This window comes from Hippopotamus amphibius, chromosome 14 (assembly GCF_030028045.1).
Source record: "Hippopotamus amphibius kiboko isolate mHipAmp2 chromosome 14, mHipAmp2.hap2, whole genome shotgun sequence".
Classification (NCBI taxonomy): domain Eukaryota; kingdom Metazoa; phylum Chordata; class Mammalia; order Artiodactyla; family Hippopotamidae; genus Hippopotamus; species Hippopotamus amphibius.
Window position 1 is genome coordinate 79,879,363 of NC_080199.1, and position 19,173 is coordinate 79,898,535.

General features: G+C 40.7%; 1 protein-coding gene across 4 annotated transcripts in view; it reads right to left on the reverse strand.

The window, feature by feature from the left end:
• Nucleotides 1-423: 423 nt before the first annotated feature.
• The window catches only part of ZMYM2 (zinc finger MYM-type containing 2), a 96,320-nt gene continuing 77,570 nt past the window's right edge, over nt 424-19,173 (reverse strand). For 2 of the 4 annotated variants that reach the window (XM_057707013.1, XM_057707012.1), the window contains 11 exons: nt 17,787-17,916; nt 16,734-16,849; nt 15,964-16,132; nt 14,667-14,792; nt 13,763-13,857; nt 12,369-12,537; nt 11,991-12,142; nt 6,972-7,086; nt 6,140-6,391; nt 5,728-5,848; nt 424-4,444 (listed from right to left, as the gene is read on the reverse strand). In XM_057707013.1, the coding sequence (XP_057562996.1) occupies nt 4,252-4,444; nt 5,728-5,848; nt 6,140-6,391; nt 6,972-7,086; nt 11,991-12,142; nt 12,369-12,537; nt 13,763-13,857; nt 14,667-14,792; nt 15,964-16,132; nt 16,734-16,849; nt 17,787-17,916 (1,638 nt within the window). In that variant the 3' untranslated portion in view covers nt 424-4,251. Of the gene's footprint in view, nt 4,445-5,727; nt 5,849-6,139; nt 6,392-6,971; nt 7,087-11,990; nt 12,143-12,368; nt 12,540-13,762; nt 13,858-14,666; nt 14,793-15,963; nt 16,133-16,733; nt 16,850-17,786; nt 17,917-19,173 lie in introns of those variants that run through there. The other 2 variants (XM_057707014.1, XR_009048945.1) reach the window with 2 other exon arrangements.

Here is a 19,173-nt window from a genome sequence, read left to right on the forward strand (position 1 = left end):
ACCTCCTTCACCCTCATAATTGTAACCTTTGGAACACTGCTGTCTTAATCTTTTACTTTCTCTTCCTCCCTAACTACCATGGTTGGCAGTAGCTCTTTGGCACAGAGAAAATATGAAACAAAGATCTGGTGTTTAGGTTTTAGGATAATGAATTTCCATGTGCTGAGTTTACCTCTGAGGAGTTATCTAAATAAGACTCACAAAATTAGGTATAATGCTCTCTGTGTTAAGGCTATTTTAGGAAAGATCTTTCCACTCTCCAAGAAAATGTGTTTCTAAATAAATCATACTGATTCAAACATAAATCTGTTAACAATTTACTACTACGTCTCTTAAGTATAATATGAACCATGCTTAATTTGAAACTCCAGAATCAGAAATCAAGGCATGGGATTGCCATATATACATTACTAATAAGAAAAAAAAAATCAAAATATCAAATATCACTTTAAATATATGCAGTTTATTGTATGTCAACTGTATCTCAATAAAAGTTAAAAAAAAAAAAAATCAAGGCAAAGCCTTCACTTTACAGATAAAGAAACTGAAACCCGTAGAATAAAGGACCTAGCAAAAAGCCACAGAAAGAGCTGTAATTATTCTCCCCTGACCACGGCAGAGAAAAAAGGCTCAGTCAGGGTTACACCTGCTTCAGTCAATCACACGATGACCTCTGCTAGTACACCCACAGGGTCTGTGTACCCCCTATGGTTCTATTCCTAATACATACTTTATTTACAGATTAAACCTTAGTTTCACTTTGGTTCTTTTTTCTCAAAAGGCCTAAATTCATGGATGCTTTAACTCAAGTAATTAACTAGGAATGTTATATGCACAGATGTTAAGAACATAAGGCAGGGTTCACGGCAACTAATTCGGGGTACTCCTCTAACATCTAGCTTCTAAGTAAAGAGGGGAAAACAGGACTAATTGAGACACCATTTTCAGTGTTTCTACTCTCAGACTCAGGCTGACACCACTAACCTGTTCTGGACATCAACTTCTAAATTCATAAGATTTTGTTACTAGCATCATTTTCAAGCATGATATACCCACAAGTGACAAAAAAGTACATAACTCTGGAAAACAACATTAACAATGGTCTAGTAGAATGAAACAACTAAAATCCAAAGAACTTCTCTAAAAATGAGTAAGAGGCTTACTAAGGGGGAAATCCAACAGTATTATAATTTAGTTAAAGAAATTTATTCTTTAAAAATATTTTCATGCACACTTTCATGAGGGGAACAAGGAGATGACCCTACAGGCATTGTTCAGTCAGAACATAAGTGCTGTGTGTATAACAATTCAGTTGGAAATAACTGGCAAAATAAAAGTGTAAATGAGAGTAGTACGAACCCAAAATGTGCAATGTTATCACTTCGTTATTGCGACCCTTCACACGGTGCACACGCAACCACCCCAGTCGCAAACCACAGGTGCCCAGAACAGAGGGAAGCCCCCTCAGAAAACAGTGACAGACGTCTGAACGCACGGTACAACACACACGCTCTCCCTATCTTAGCGTGTGTAATTCACTGGTAACAACTCCATGTAGCAGAAGAGAAATGTGAACTACTATTTAAACAAAAAGTACTTTTATGGCCAAAAGAAGAGTTGAGCTTCTTGCCCAGAAAAGTCCTTTAATATCTTACATTACCCAATACAGTTAAAAGTCTTTAAAAAAAAAAAAAAAAGTGGTAATGAAGATTCAGTTTTGCATGGGAAATTCATTTTTCAATATGGATAAAAACTTTTTCATTGATTCATTTTAAATGGCAAAATCTTCAGAACAGAAAAATATAGCATCTCCAATAGACATCTAAAGGCAACAATACTGTATTTACAAGATGCTGTCATCAGAAATCACTAAGATGCAAGAAGAAGCTATCATGTCACTATCCTTCTCTCAGCGGTCACCTGGGACCACAAAGACTAAGGAGACCCAGCAACCAACGAAACGTACTCTAGATGAAGTAAGTTTCACAGAACAAACAATTCTCATAAAATAGTATTATTTTCTTTTCCCCCCTGAGAGTCAAGTTAACCAATCCTTGGATTGCAATCAAAACAAAGACAAGAGCTCTAAATCCTTAATCATATCAATATCAAAACTATGTAGACATTTCTGTTTAGAAAAGCCAAAATGTACAATAAAGGAAATGAAAATAGCAAGACAAGGTGCTATTCATAGTGGGACCGTGGCAGAAATGTATGGTGTTTGGTGAAATATACATTAAGTGACATTCGGGGAGACTTTATTGCTCTCAATGGAATATAGCACCCGTTCAGAGAGTAAAAGATGGTCAGGATTAATCACCTTTAATCAGCGATATGTGTTTATAGGAAAAGTGCTTAAAGCAGTAGTTCTGGAAAAAGGTGAGGATGAGGAAATGTTTGTATTTTATATTTTAAATGTTACCTCCTCCATTAAGCAGACAACGAGCGTCTATATGTAAGTGATATACGATTTGCTACTGTCAGTCTGATTATCAAATCCACATATACAAAATCAATTAAGGGACAGAAACGTTATTCAAACTTATAAAACAAGTTAGAACATTATAAAATAATTCTTATGCCAAAAATATTTCTGTTAATTATTGCTTCAATATACAGTTGATTACACGTGGAATTTTCCAAATTGTGATTGAGAAGATCTCTTCTGAATGCTAACATTTATCCCAAGGAAGAGAGAAGAATTTAAGGGATGTGTAGACATTGCTTAACCACTGTGGAAAATAGCCCAATTTCCCCCAAACAACTGTAATAACAAACATCACTGTGGTGACTCAAGAACTGGAAACAAGACCATATGATCACACTCAAGCTCTGTGAAGTCAGCCAAAGGATTTCTTCATGGTAATTGCAGCTGGCACTTTCTCAGTCTTTAGAAGGTAGGATTTTATGTAAACATTCTTGTTCTAAAAGAAAAGGTCTGAATGGATAAATTGCTATGCAGAAGTACAAAGTGTTTTAATGCAATCTTCTATAAGAAGTAATTAAAATGTAAAAGCCAAACAATCTCACATCAAACTTAATTTCCTTCAAGATACACTTTATACATCAGTCTCTTTCTCTGTCCTCCCATCATCTGAACCATCAGAGTCACTGCACTGCTAATCCTCACAGTGAAACGGGTACTATGTTATTTAAACTAGCTCAACTTTCCATAACAGTCTCAGGAGTGGCATTTTTAAACATAATTTTACCCAACGTGTGCATCAGTCATATTTGTGGGCAGATACGAGAATTTTCATAAAGTTGGTGAAGCTGTGGAGTACCACCCGGGAATGGAAACACGACCTGTATCCTTGCGGAGAGAAACACCAAACGCTTATAAATGAAGGGGATTTGGGATACTTAGGGTTGACATAGAAAACAGAATTTTATATTTTCATCAGACATTTTTACAAGGAAAATGTCTCCATGATCATCTTATCAACATCATTCTTTATATGTGTGTGTATATGTACATATACACATGTATACACGTATACACACACACACATATATGTACGTATACATATATGTATTTATTATCGTCTGGGGTGATGCAGAAAGCCACAAGTGAGAAAAGGACCCTGAGGTTTTAACACGGGGACAAAGCGTCCTGCTCACCAGCGCAGCCTCACGTCACGGTGCACCAGTACCAACAGCACTCTCCTGTCTATTTCTGGTACAGAAGATGGTATCTCTCTACAGGACCTTGTAAGGCTTCAGTAACTACAGCATAAAACGAACAAACAAAACCCCCCCCAAAAAACAAAACAAAACCCCCAGCCTATTAGTTTACAGTTTATTTTAAAAACTCTGAAAGACACTGCACGTTCTAAACTTTTAGCAGGTGCTCCCCACACACCACCATCTGCTCAAGAACCCAGCAGAAGAGCCCGTTTCCAGGAAGCCTCGCGCCAGCAGACTTGTGCAACATGGGTGTTTCTTTACGAGGAAAATGATACATGGCACGGTCTCACTCATAGTTTGTAATGTAAAAAGTTACAAACATACCTAATCAAATAAATAATAATAAAAAAAGAATCTGGATGTATTTGTAAGTATCCTAAAACCACTACATAGAATAATGGCAACTTTCACTCACAGATTATTTACATGGTAATACCCAGTGTGGGTACACTGCTACAAAACTCAAAACAGAAGGAGTAAACTTGAAATGTTTTCCATAGTAAAGATCTAGCAGCATGACTATCTAATGCTGTTTTATCCCGACTGCTTCTGAAACGTTCCTTTTTAGTCTGTGTCTTCGTCCAGTTCATAATTGTCTTTATCATAAATATCTTTTACTAAAAGAACCCGTACAAGCATATTTTCCAAGGTGTTTCGGTCCAGTGAAGCAGACGTGTACCAGACAGGGCTGTCTGTAGAGCTAGAGCATTCTGGTTGCAAATAAAAAACATCCATTCTCTGATTAAGATTCTGTGGACTTTGGGAGAAAGGAGAAAGTCAATTTCACAGTATGTATACGAAATTCCTCACATCTTCCTTTTTTTCTTTCAATAATAATTCTGCTACACTAACCACACTACATGGGCAGATCACACACATGACTACCTACATTAAATACTCTGTCACTGAGATATTCTGAAAATCAACTTCTACAATAAAAGATTATCTTCCCACAATAAATTAAATTCTGTATTTCACTGAATCTAAGACACCACCAACAGAAACATCATTTTCAATCATTATTTTAATATTGCCATTAAACAACTAAAGTACTGCCAATTATAATCTCAAGATGCATCAATTATAACATGCATCCCAGTTTCAGAGATAGAATAAAATGTGAGAAATGTGTCTTAGAGTTGATGAAATATTGTAGCACATAAAATAAAAATACTTAACAGCTTTACACAAAAGAAATAATATTTAAAATAACAGTATAGGAATTTCCAGCTAATAAATAGTTACACCATTGGAAGATCCAGACACTGGTACAGGGCCACCCCAAACCATCATCAGAAATATTAATTATTAAAAACAATCATCCTATAGGTAACTGTTTTATGGCTTTTATGGTTCTTGAGAGCTAACCTGGGGACAATTTATAAAAATTTATAAAACTGTTTACATAAGAAAATACATTCTGAGTTCATGTTTATCTTTTAAAAATTAAAGAGTACACACTTAAAATAATAAACAGGCATAAAATAATTTGTGGTCTCAAAAATTAGGTTCCACAGCCCAAAATGCCTAAAATATTTACTGTCTGCCCCTCTACAATAGCAGTAATCTCATTAGTAGAGAGCAATTTCTTAACACATGCTTAAAATATGAAGTGTAAGCTGGGTATTCAAAATAACAGGACTAAAAACATTATAATTGAATGGACTTAAGTGAGAAGAGAGAGAAATCTAAAAAAAAGGACCAATGAACTGACATATATACACTAGCAAATGTAAAATAGATAGCTAGTGGGATGGTGCTGCATAACACAGGGAGAGGAGCTCGGTGATGGGTGATGCCAGAGGGGTGGGATAGGGAGGGTGGGAGGGAAGGGATGTGGGGATATATGTATAAATACAGCTGATTCACTTTGTTGTACTGCAAAATCTGGCTTAACACTGTAAAGCAATTATGTTCCAATAAAGAGCTTAAAAAAAAAAAAAAAGGACCAATGAAAAAAATGTCACCTCTCGGTAGTGATAAGTTCATGGCAACTAACTGTTACTACCATTTAAAAAATCAAATGTCATTAACAGTTACCTTTTAGACAAGTAGCATTCAAACATTTTCACAGGACATCTCGAAGGATTGGCTGTATTTTCAATTTGTTCAAATACTGGCTCATCATCCTCATGTTTTCTTTTTCCAGTAGTAATTTTATCTTAAGAAATAAAAATGACATAAACTTTCTAAGACCAGCCTTGAAAAAAGATGTCACTATTCACTCTCTGTTCTCTCTGTATCTCTTACACCAGAAAGCGGGGACAGCTGTGCTCCAGAGCTCTAAGCTGTGGCCTCTGGTAATTCCTAATTTTAAGATGACACAGGTTGTCTTATCTTATGAAAATGACAGTCCTTAGGTTCTTAACAAGTGACCCAGGTGGTCTTTAGTAAGGCAAGGAGTGGCAGTCCCTGCCACAGAGAATCCCACAATGAAAATCTGTTACACTACCTTCATTATCTGTTCCACATAAGGAAGACACTTGGTATCGAAGACACGCCTTATTTTCCATTGTTAAAGGGTTTTTTTTCCAATGCCTAAACACAGTGCCAAAGGAAAGCCTTAAGTGCTGTTCCACTGTTTTCAGGCCAAAATACTTAGTGTTAAAGTAGAACAGGGTATTCAGAAGAGCTACTGGAGAGTGTGATCCTAGCTGTTTTATCCTCCACAGATAATCTTCTTCAACTCGAGAAAATATTGACCCTTAAATAGAGAGAAATATTTTTAAAGAATTACAATAGACAGTTTTCATGTAACCATCTAAAAACAGATAAAAGTTAAATTCAAGAACAAACCTATTCCAGTCCTCCATTCACTCCAGGTCAACTGGAATGAATTTCAGAATCACCTACGTGGCTCTGAAACAGTAAGAGCCAGGGAACACAACACACTACACAACTAGCACCCCTGGGGTCGGGCCTGGAGGTCTGCTCCTGGTCGTCCAGAGGACATGCAGACCATGGTCAGAAGGGAATTTAAATCTGTAGAAACCCTGAAAAAAAATAGGTGATTTCCATTCAAACAAGTTTTCTTTATACATCTAAAACAGTTTCTTAGAGAAATTTACATCAATCTCAACTAGAGGACTTAAGAAATGAACATCCAGAGAAAGTGGGTCACGTTTATTACGAAGTTCTTCATAAACACCAGCTAACAACCACAACTGCCTCTAATTCAGCAGAAGCCGAGCCGTCGCATTCGTCAATGAGCACTCTCTAATTTAAATTATTCGCTAATTATTTCTAGTAGCAAGTCAGAGACATTTTATTTAAAGGAGCATTACCATCTGGAAGTATGCTTGGTTGCCAACTTCGGAGTATTTTATTCAATTCTTGCTCAAATGTCTGGTATCCTGGATCAATAAATATGTTGTCTTTTCGATTACTACCACACAAGTACTAAAAAAAAAAAAAAAACAAAAAAAAAAAAACTTGAAGGAAAATCAGCTAATTATATATCACTTATACTCTATTCCTAAGAAAAAATAAACATCTTATGTCTTTGTCTTTATTAGTATACTAATAACATGAGATTATTGCCTTTATCTATATATCTAGAAATCAAAGAAACAATCTGTTGCTTAAAAATCTCAAAGCTGAAATGCGCACCCGAGAACTCAGAATGTGAGAACTGGGTGCGAATCTTCAGTGCGTCGGGTGAGAGCAGAACGTGTGGCTCCACACACCATCCTCGGACGTGGGGTGGGGGTGGGGGGCCTTTCTGCACCTTGCGGAGCCTCTCCAGGCAGCCTGTGAGGTCAGTACTTCTCCCACTGAGTTAGTGCAAATCTGTGACTCTCACAACTGACTATGACAAACCTTAACAGGGAGGGTTGTTAAAGAAAGATTTACTCACCGAAGTTTGTAAAGTCCACCTCCAACAGGTAAAAATAAACTACAAGCACAATGTGTGACAGCAGCACCGAGAATGGGAGGTGGGACTGGGCGGACACACATGAGGTTATCACGAGAGAGAGACAGGCCGGGCAAGGAGACTTGAAGGCAGAGGATGATTAACTGAAGATGCACACTGTAAATCCACTAAAGATAACTTAAGACGCATAAATAATAAACCAATGGTGGAGACAAATGTAATCACAGAAAAATAATTCAAAAGAAAGCAGAAAAAGCCAAAACAAAAAACAAAACCCCACAAAGAATAGATACAGCGCCCTCTCATCCACGGTTTCACTTTCTGTGGTTTCAATTACCCAGTCAACCATGGTCCAAAACCATTAAATGAAAGATTACAGAAATAAACAATTCATAAATTTTAACTGCATGCCCTTCCAAGCCGCCGATGGAATCTTGCGCTGCCCGGAGGGACAGGAATCACCCTTGGTCCAGCGCGTCCTGCCTCCCTCCCCCACACCCCGAGAGTCGCGTGGTGGCGGGTGGGTTATCAGACCCCTGGGGTGTTGCGAGGCGTGTGCTCAGGTGACCCTCCTTCTACTTAACAAGGGTCCCGAAACCAGGGGAGTGGAGCTGGCGATTTGGACCCGCCAGAGAGAGGACGTGAAATGCTGCCTTGGAGTGAAAAGGCCAATGTTCTGGAGTTGATCAGGAAAGAGAACGAGGTGTGTGCTGAGGCTGCTGAGATCTGCGGGGAGGACGAATTTTGTATCTGTGCTGTCGTGAAGCAGGAAAAGGAAACGCCTGCTCATTTTGTGGTCACACCTCAACCTGCAAAAGCTGCAGCCACAGCACCTGGTCAGTGCTTAGTTACGATGGAAAAGGCATCTGTACAACAAGATTTTTGAGAGAGACGCCACATTTACATAACTTTCATCACAGCATATTATGATATTGTTGTTAATCTCTTGCTGTGCCTAATTCACAGATGAAAACTGTATCTCAGGTAGATGTGGCTGCCAGCACAGCAGGCACGGGCTTCCCGCCTCCAGTGTGGGTCCTGAAGTGTCCCTAAGGGCGGATGACTATGAAACAAGCACAAACGAGCAGCCTTTTCGATCTAGGGGTTAATTACATTAAATGTAAAAGGACTAAACCGGGGTCTGCACTGCAGCCCTGAGCCTGGCCCCCGCACATCTACACACACGAGCAAGTTTTCCTGAAACAGAGGGCTGGCCGTCAAACACGCCCAGGTCATGTTCCAGACAAGTATGGCCTACAGAGCCTAAAATGTTGACCAGCTGGTTCTTTAGATAAAAAATTTTGTTGGTCCAAACACACCAAGACAAATACTGTCAGACCAGATTAAAAAAATTTTTAATTCAAAAAATAAGGCCCAACAGTATACTGCCTAAAAGACACCCACTTTATATATGCAGACACAGGTAAGTGAAAAGTGAGAGCACGAAAAACATAAGCCACGTGTATCCTAGCCAACAGCTAGGCCCGAGCACCCGCACCTGAGCGGACCGGCTCCTCAGGGCAGTTAGACAAGATGCTGGGGGGTGGGGGGGTGCACACCGTTTATAACACAAAGGGGATGCGCGTCCGGATGCGCGTCCCTGCGGAGATGACCCAACGCACGGGCCTCTCACCCCGCTGCCTTCAGGGGCTGACACGCAACTGGACATCGGAGCGAAGGAGAGGAAGACACCAAAGTGTGCAACACGGTTTCCTGTCCTGAGGGGACAAACTTCTGCATCTTTTGCCACATTCACAGAAAACCACAGACACGCACCCACACCTAGCCACGCATGATGGGGCGGGAGGACGAGGGGAACGGCGTCTGCCCCCTCTCTGGGTAGACGTGGTGGGAGGGATGTGCCCACAGACACGCAACAGTGTACCAAAGACTGACGGGATCGCGGACGTCCACGGAATTCTCCTTCTTTCTTCCTCAAATATCTCCATGTTATGTGAACATTTAGCAACCACCACCATCCCTTATACAACCAGAAGGGAAAGTCAGCTACTGTGCTTGTGAGGAAGAAGGACGCGCTCCCCCCGTCACGTCAACACACGGCCTGCCCCCCACGTTCTCACCGTTACCGTCAGACGGGAGGAGAACCAGCAGGCGCCCCACACAGAAAAACACGCACTCTCCCAAAACAGCGTCGACTCTGCACACATCCTTGAAGCACCAATAAACAGCATGATGTCTGTAGAGCAGCTTTTAGACACCTTATCATCACACTGAGTTTGAAGATTATTTTTAAAGCTGGTCACAAATACCATACAGTCTTTCACAAAAAATTAAATCCAGCTTGTGAAAATCCGTCCAATGATGAGAATAGTAAAACAACTGGTTTTCCAATTGTGGTAAAAATACACAGAACATAAAATTTACTACCTTGACCTTTTTTTTTCTGTTTTAAATTTTGTGGCCGTGCCACACCACACCACAGGTGGGATCTTAGCTCCCCAACCAGGGGTCAAACCCCCCTCACCCCCCCACCCCCACTGGAAGCGTGGAGTCCCAACCACTGGAGCACCAGGGAAGTTCCATCTTGACCATTTTTAAGTGTACTGTTTGGTAGTAAAAATTTATTTTGAGGAAACATTTTTTAGTACATAAAGAACCTATTTTAAAAAGGAAGGAAATTCTGCCACGCGCTACAACACAGATGAAGCACATGACGTGATGCTGACTGCACTTACGTGAGGTACCTGGGAGACTCAAGCTCAGAAACAGAAAGGAGAAGGGTGGGCACCAGGGGAGGGGGATGAGGAGTTAGTACATAATGGGGACAAGGTCTCAGTTTTGCAAGATGAAGAGGGTTATGAAGATGGAAGGTGGTGATGTTTACACAAGATTACGAATGTACTTAATACCACAGAACTTTACACTTAAAAATAGTTAAGATGGTTAATTTTGTGTTCTATGTATTTCACCACAACTTAAAAACTGGAAAAAATGAACCTATGTGAAGATATCATTTATTATTTTTTGAAGGTATCATTTATAATCATTAATATTACAATCCATTTAGCTTTCAAAACTCTAATGGTGTCTGGAGTTCTAATATTTAAACATGTGATGGTCCCTGAATACACAGTAATTTATAGCTCTGTGCTATTCCCACCACTGCTTCATCTTAGGCAAATTTCTATCCTGGAGACCAAAATACAAATCAAGACAATTCTGGTTTTCTCCAGTAATTTATTTCAGCGTGTACCACCTGTTAGCAGCATAATATTTAATTTTAAGACTATGAACAAAACTCTACATAAAAATATTTCCTCTTATCATTTCTCACATTTACAAATACACAGGATGTAAAGCTAGGATCTTTTCTGACCTCTGGGCTCAAACCTGTACAATTTGTTCAAAACTAGAAGCCATTACTTCAAGTGGATCTTCATGTTTATTATGAAAAACGAATTCATTAAAGATTCACAGACATGTGGTTGAAGTTTACCTAAAACCTCTAAAGAATGATCTCTTTTATAAGACGACTCCAAAGAACTAATGAGTACTTACACTATTTAACAAGTTAGAAACACATCAGAAGTGAAACAGACCTGCTGTTTACAGAGGGAAGTCATGTATCTGTTTACATGCACATCGGCCCAGATCTATATATACATGTACACACCATGCTGCAGATCTTAATTCATTTATTTGCAATTGTAGGGACTTCCTTGGTCGAAGGGTGGTTAAGAATCCGCCTGCCACTGCAGGGGACACAGGTCAGAGACCTAGTCAGGGAACATCCCACATGCCACGGAGCTACTAATCCCATGTGCCACAACAAGAGAAGTCACTGCACTGAGAAGCCCACGCACTGCAACAAAGAGCAATCCCTGCTCAACACAACTAGAGAAAGCCCACGCGCAGCAACAAACACCCAACACAGCCAATCAATCAATTTTATTTAAAAAAAAAAAAAAAGAATTATTATATTTGCAATTATAAGGTGGGGATGAAATCAACCTGATTATCATTCATATATATATATGTATATATGCACATATATATCATATTTGTTACCATATATACATACATACACACACACACACACACTATATATATATATGGTAAAAAATACACAACTTCATCAGTCCTGTTACAAAAGATGCATGAGCTATGAGCAGCCCATTACTGTTTTTCACATAAGTTCTTTTTGGTTTTGGTACACAGTTTTGGAGAACTAGAAGTTCATTTTTAGGAACATAGCACATTATAGGAGAAACACCTGTGTACAAAGTAGCTAAGAAAATCCTTTCTAATACCCTAGTATTTTCAAATACACTATTTTTGCCTTTCTTGGTAAGCCAATAAAGCCTTATGTTCCATAATATTTCTGAAGCAAAACATTTTTTTTTCTCCAAGAACTACCACAACAACCTTTCTTAACATTATATTCAAAAGTAGCCATGAAATTACTAACCTCCTGAATCCCAAGGCAAAGATAATAGATGCTGTCAGGGGCATAATTCTCTCCATTTGGCCTTCGGATCTCGTTGACAAAATGGGCCAAGCCATAGTCAAGCTCAGCCGTGGTGTGAGAGAGCAGATCCTCTTTTAACTTTACCGATTTAGCTAAAAAGAAATAACATTTAAAATAACTGTTATTATTTACTGTCTTAAGATAAAGACACTTTCTGAAATCACTTTATTCTATATAAGAATTTAAAAGTAAAATGAAAGCTACATTTAAATGTAACCTCTTTTAAGCTATATTCATGCTTTTTAAAATCTAAGGCAGTTCATAACAAAAAGCTTGATTTTAAACAGGACTTATGGGAAACAAAATCAGAACACTTACAAGATTTTAGCTCCTCTAATGCCAGAAGATCTTCATCAAGTTGCCTCGTTCTGACCCAGTGTTTCCAGGCGTTTACCCCGTACGTGTACTTGAAAGGGAAGCTGCATTCCGAGTTGTCAGAACTGTCGTCATGACACTGGTACCCTGACACCGCCTTCCTCTTGGCTCCCTGGCAGTAAAACACCACTGTCAAATCTTCTTTTTCTTAAACCCATACTATTTCATGACTTTATGTAAGCCATCTCTCAACAAGTGCACATTAAAGAGGAATGTATTTACATGATTAGAACTGACTGGAATTTCTGGTCTGAGAACATTTACCTACAGCATTATTTGAAATCTCTCTCCAGGAATGCCATATTTCTGCATAAACTACTTTGTACAACAAAATCATGTTAACTTCTGCTGTGAGTTGAGAGTCACTGATAATGAGAAAATAAGGACATAAATAATCAATTAAACTCTGAAACAGGATTCCAAATATTACTGTCAGAGGGAAACGGAAGAACTCGGCCTCACGGGGAATGACCCCGCAGCTCCTTTCCACTTTCTTGATGGTTCTCTTTGCTCTACACAAATTTTAAATCTGGATGTAATCCAATTCATCTATTTTTTTTCCTTTTGTTCCTGTGCTTTTGGTGTCGTAGCTAAGAAACAATGCCTAACCGAAGTTAATGAAGATTTAGGCCTAAGTTTTCTTCTAAGAGTTTTATAATTTCAGTTTTTACATTTAGGTCTTTGATTCATTTTGAGTTCATTTTTGTGTGTGGTGTCAAGTAAGAGTCTGATTTCATCCTACTGCAGGTACTCACTCCTTTTTCAATTTTCCCTTTCTTTTTTGGAGAAATCTGTGAAAGTCATCTTTTTTTTTCCTTTAAATCTTGCTTTATGTTGGAAATCAGAAATATAGAAAAAGTTGTTAATAAAATGTCACGATACCCGTCCGCTCATTTAGATTTGGGCCGCTGGGTGACTGAATTGTCCCGCATACCTTCCTATGTGCTGGGACGCTTCAGAGAGACCAGATGTAATGAACTGTGTGCCTCAACCTCCTCAAAAATAACAGCTCCCTCGAAAAAAGTCTCAACTGTTGTCAAATAACTGAATTTACTTTTTTAGCAAGTATGTCAACCTTTTATCAATGACAACCTTTTATCAAGATAAAAATTGAAAATAAAAACTAAGTTGCATATTCACTCTTCTATGAAGTTACAACTAAATAGACTTTTTATTACTTAAAAATGAAGTAATAACAACTTTCCCTCTTAAGTCTTCTTAATTCTAGAAAACAAATATCTTCCCACATTCTCAGGCACAACTGAAGCTCACGTAGCCTTACTCTCTACTTACACAGAGATATGACACGAATGCAAGAATACTGTTGTGTTTCATACCTTTTTTTTAGATCGAGGTCTAGGCTGTTCCTCATATTCTTCTCCAAAAACAGGTGGTAATAAAAACTCATTTTCCATATCAAGCTCCTCAGCAGCTGACAATCGAATCAGAAGACTTTCATTTCAAACGTAATAACACAGGCTCACGTTATATAAACTCAGCCAACGAAGGACCAAGCACTGAATGAGCACAAGCGCCAAGCACAGGGCAGCCGGTGCCGCATGGGGAAGGCACCATTCTCTCTGCCTAACCTGGTCTCTGAGTTCTGATAACGTCTGTTCAGACTCTGAACGTACGTGTATAACGCATATCAACATGGAATTTCATGGAAATGTGTGAGAGAAAAATTACTAAAACCTGAAATTCGATTATAACAGCTAAATGGTCTCAGTACAAATCTGTTTCAATCTTTTAAATCCTTTCCAAAGTAAAAGGCTTTACATTCTATTCAATATGCTTATTGGCCATTGATAGATTAAGAAAATAAATAATGAGAAACATTTCTTTTACAACAAAAGACCTGAAATTTTTTTTTTTCCTTTTGAAGGTTAACTTAGCTTTCGGAAAGTTTTAAGAAAAATACTATCAATATTTTATTTAAATTTTTAAAAAGACGCCTACTCTTCTTTACTCTTTACCTTCAAAGTTTCTACAATGAGTTAGTTTAATAGAATTTCTTTTTAAGACTCTGGGAAACTCCTTTTAAGTTCCTACAATTCAACATATGCTTCACTTTGGAAGTTAACTGCTGAGTTTTATTTGGGTAAAAAAGAAAAGACAAATGATGAGTACAGGCAGTGACACGAACATTAGGTTGTCAGCGATTATAACCACGCTTATGACTCCATGAGTGAAGTTCAGACCACACCTCACACTGAAAGCATAAAATAGCATTTTTAGTACCTCTAGGGAAATCTATTTCAATATCCAAATCTGGTTCATATGGTACATCAGGCATGTTGGACTGCGTCTCTGGGTCAGAGTTCTTCAAGAGATCTGAGCCAATTATGTCCGTTTCAATAATTACACCTGTAATTAAGTCATAATATCAGAAATCAAAATAGAAACCTGCAACAATACCTATATTTAATCTGGCAAATGCCATTTACTTGTAAATGCAAAACAGGAATCCATATATTAATATGTCACAAAAAGAAAAAACATGCAACTACCTTGAAATGTAAGCTACTATAAACTTTATATTAGAAAATCATGAATACACAATCCTGTAAGTTTTCACTGCCCCTCGGCAAAGTTAAAAAGCATGCTTTATTAGTAAAACAACTCTGTAGAGTATTTCTAAGAGCAATCTCTTGTCAAAAATAAACTTCTGAGCATGGATAACATTCTTTTTGAATTGTGACCTAGGTTTTCCACAACATTTGCATGTGCTTATTTACAATTGCCTTCTAACGTTTTGATCGGTTGCTGTAAACATTTCTGTAGTGCAGCCAGTGACAAAGGCATTTTATTGAGTTCAGGTTGGTGGTGGGAAACAGAGACACGCACACACTGCAAACAAGTTTCACAAAACAATACCCTTTCTAGGAGGGATTCATGCTGACTTTTTTTCCCTTGTTTCTTTCTTTCTCTTTTAAAAAAACAAAACACACTGGCTGCAACCCACTAAATTCATCTCACACTCCCTACCAAAGTGCTCCCCAAACCCTGTCACCTATGAGAGGCACTAGGCTCTGGGTGAGGGGAGCGGGGCCTCAGGGCATCCCCGGAGGACGGAGGCAGGAGGAGCGCTCCCAGAGATTCGCACCCTGCTGCACCGTTTGGCAAAGGCTGCCCTAAAAGAAGTTAGGACAGACTCTGGTTTAGAAAATGCAACTTGCTTCCTTAGTATAAATCAATAAAACAAAATTGGGAATAACCTTCATAAGATAGGAGTCTGGATTACAAAAGCCTACTACAAGTTAGTTTTGTGTCTCAGCTCATCCATTAAAACAAGAATACTTTAAGAGTTGATTTTGCAAGTCAAATCCTATTAACAATTAAAACAGGGACTGTTCGAATTCCTGGGCTTGGCATCGGAGAGCGCCTGCTAGATACAGGGCGGGTCTCATAACCCGACATCTACTTTTGCTGCCGTGTGCCCCCCACCCCCTGGGCCTCGCTCTAACAGCGCCCCCCCACGTCCCCTGCCCCTCACCACCCACAGGCCTGCGGGGCAGAGGGCGGGGGGAGGCCTCACTGTGGATGTTGGTGCCCTCTGCCTTCCCCTCGTCCTCAGCCACGTCCGGCACCGTCAGCAGCTCTGTGCCCAGGGGGTCTGAAGAAACCGTGCTTTTGAGCTCCTCAGCGGCCTCGGGGATCTTCTCACTGCTGTCCGAGGGGGCGGGCAGAAACACGGGGACTGGCACCTACGGAACCAAAGGACTGACCATCAGGCTCACACAGCATTATAATGTGTTTCCAAACTAAAAATCACTCTGACACACGATCTGCTTCACAATACTGTGTTGATTCAAAGCTTGAATCTATAAACATAAGAACACGTATGTTAAATGTCACAAAGAAAGCTCTGAATACAAGCAGCTACTTTTTAAAGTAAAAATTAATTTTTGTGGTATTTCTGTTGCCAGGGACTACAGCAGCCAAGCCCTGACAGTGTCCCCAGCACTACAGGAGGTGACATTTATGAGGCTCTGTGTGTCAGTTGTAAACCTCTGGCTCACAAATCTTACTTTCTTCCTAAAATGAACATAAACATAAAACACAGTATGTGTAAAGCAGATGCAGACATTGGCTGAACTTCACTCTCAAGGACGAGCATTTACCTAATGAAACCCAGGGCAACCCCTGGCAGAGCCTGAACCAGACCCAAGTGAACTGCTGAAGAAAAGCCGAGCCTCCACCCTCCACCCCACCAGCGTCCCCAAGGCTGTCACCACCGCCCCGCGGCTCCCAGCCTGCACCCCACGGATCTCAGGAGGAGGCAGGGGAGCTGGGAGCCTGACTTACGGGCACAGGAACGGTCGTGGGCACGGGGATGCTCTGGCTGTACATGTGCATGGGCACCGGGACGTACACAGGCACGGGGATGGGCACCGGGACGTACTCCGTCCTCCACGCGCCATCTAGGGGCACAGAACGTGTTCAAGGGGCAACGTCAACCACGACCGCCACTCACACACAGCTGCTCAGTCTTAAAGTAATTTGGTAAAAAAGAAAAATTTAAGTACTTCAGTACCTATTTAAAGGAAATTCCCAGTTTTCACAAACCTAGGTAAGTTAAAAACAACAGGGACTTTCCTGGTGGTCTGGTGGTTAAGACTCCATGCTTCCAATACAGGGGGCGCAGGTTCAATCCCTGGTCAGGGAACTAAGATCCCACGTGCCACACGGTGTGGCCAAAAACAAACAAACAAAAACAACAAAACTGCCTGGAGTGCCTGTTCTAACTTATAGAGATCACAAGCAGAAGTCAGACTGTTCTCTTTGGCATGTGGGATCCCGCCAGGGACGGACGCGGGTAGTGGAAGCTCAAGTCTTAACCACTGGACAGACCGCCAGGGAAGTCCCTAGACTTTTTTCTAAAATAGAAAGGAAACATCTTTTAAAATATTACATGGTTCCAGACATCCTACCACATTCCCCTCACACCCCCCACAAAAAGGCTCACAAATAATTAGAATACAGCTAACATTTAAATTTGATGAAAACACATATTTGAATGATTTCAACTCCCTCTGACAAGGAAACAGAACAGTTATGGTTACAGACCACACTTAAAGAGATGGTTTTCTCAGAGGGGTACTGTAACTTTAGTGGGTCTTGGCCTCCAAGGAAATTTCTGATATAGTGTTTTATTACTGGTGACACCACTTGGAGGCCTTTGCTAGAAACTCATCTTTATTAATAATTTAAAATGATACACTGTATTCCGAAGGCATGCCTAAAACCAACGAGCAACATCAAGAGAAAGTGACAAAGTGACCCAACAAATCTATGCTGCAGCCCGTGCTGTGGGAAGAGCTCGGCTTCCACTTGCTGAGGGGCCAAGATGCCAGTCACCTGTCTGACAAGATTTGCTCTGCATGTGAGGCTTGCAGTAAGTCGCCTTCGTCATGGTCAAAGGTTTGCACAGAACCGCCTTGTTCTTCATCTCCTTGCTGGGGGTTGGAGAAGGGGGAGGTGCTGAGCCCTGCAGAGAAGCAAAGGGAGACACTGTATTCCCGCCTCTACCTCCGTTACGTTCCGCTGCTAGTAACAGCTGGCTTCTAGGTCCAGCCTAGGGAGCACCCGAAAGTGCAAGAATACAACCAATTTATGCTGTTTCTGCTACGTTTACCAGAGTACTGATCTGCAAGGATCAACAAGAATCTATCCCAACTATTGGCAAAGCAGTAGTAACGCTACAGATTTGTGTCTTTCAAAGATACCACAGCGCACTTTTTTAAAAAAAACATAAAAGACAAGTCTCACTCTTTGGGGAACTAAATTTGAAAAGAAAAACGATGAAAAGAATTACCAAAACTGTTATCAAACTTTAAGTTGTGCATTTCCTCTATCTCAGTAAATGCAGTTTTAGAAACTTCTCCTCTGATACAGTCTGTCATATGTTTCAGCCTGTGCATCACAGCACTGTTTACACCAGAGAAACACACACACACACACACATCCCCGCCCCGTAAAGCAAGCTGAAACCCTGTCCCTAAGGGGCAACACAAAGGTGTCGTCCGTACCACCTACTGCTACGGGGCGCAGGACACAATTCAGAGAATTCCCGGCCCCAGGGTGTCAGGTGCACACAGTCCCCCCAGACACGGAACTCTCGCTCCGAAAGGGAACACGCTGCCCACGTGGCCCGGCGCCCCAGGGCTCTGCAGCCTCCACGCACGACCCCCCCGTGCACGCCCGCAGCCCCAGAGCCACGCAGACCAAGTCCAGAGGCCGGGAAAGGCAGGGGCACCCTGCTGTCCGTCTCCAGGCCCGCGGCAGGACCCCAGGACAGTATCTCAGCTGTGGCCAGGGGACAGCCCCGGGGGCCTCAGGCCACTTTGCGGCTTTGCCCGGCCACCTTTTCTGCCAAAACCACCTCTGCTCATCTGTGTGCGATGCACACCACGTTTTCAACACCGTTTTTATTTTCTGTAACACCTTTGAAGGCTTTGAGGTTTTCCACACAATCTGATCAAACATCTTCCAACACCACCCATTTCCCAAGCTGGCCTCCTGCTGTTGCACCGGACAGAGCTGGTCCCTGGGGTCCTCGCCCTGCCTGGCGGGAGGTTGTTATGGGACTCAGCATCTGGGGGCCTTTCTGACTCCTCCACCGCAATGGACAATATCTGACAATCAAAGCCTGAAGGCAAGGCTTTTGTTCTGGAGGCCAAGTTCAAGTTCTAGGATGAAAGAGCTGTGAAACCAATCCCAGAATATTTCAGACACCATTCCTGCT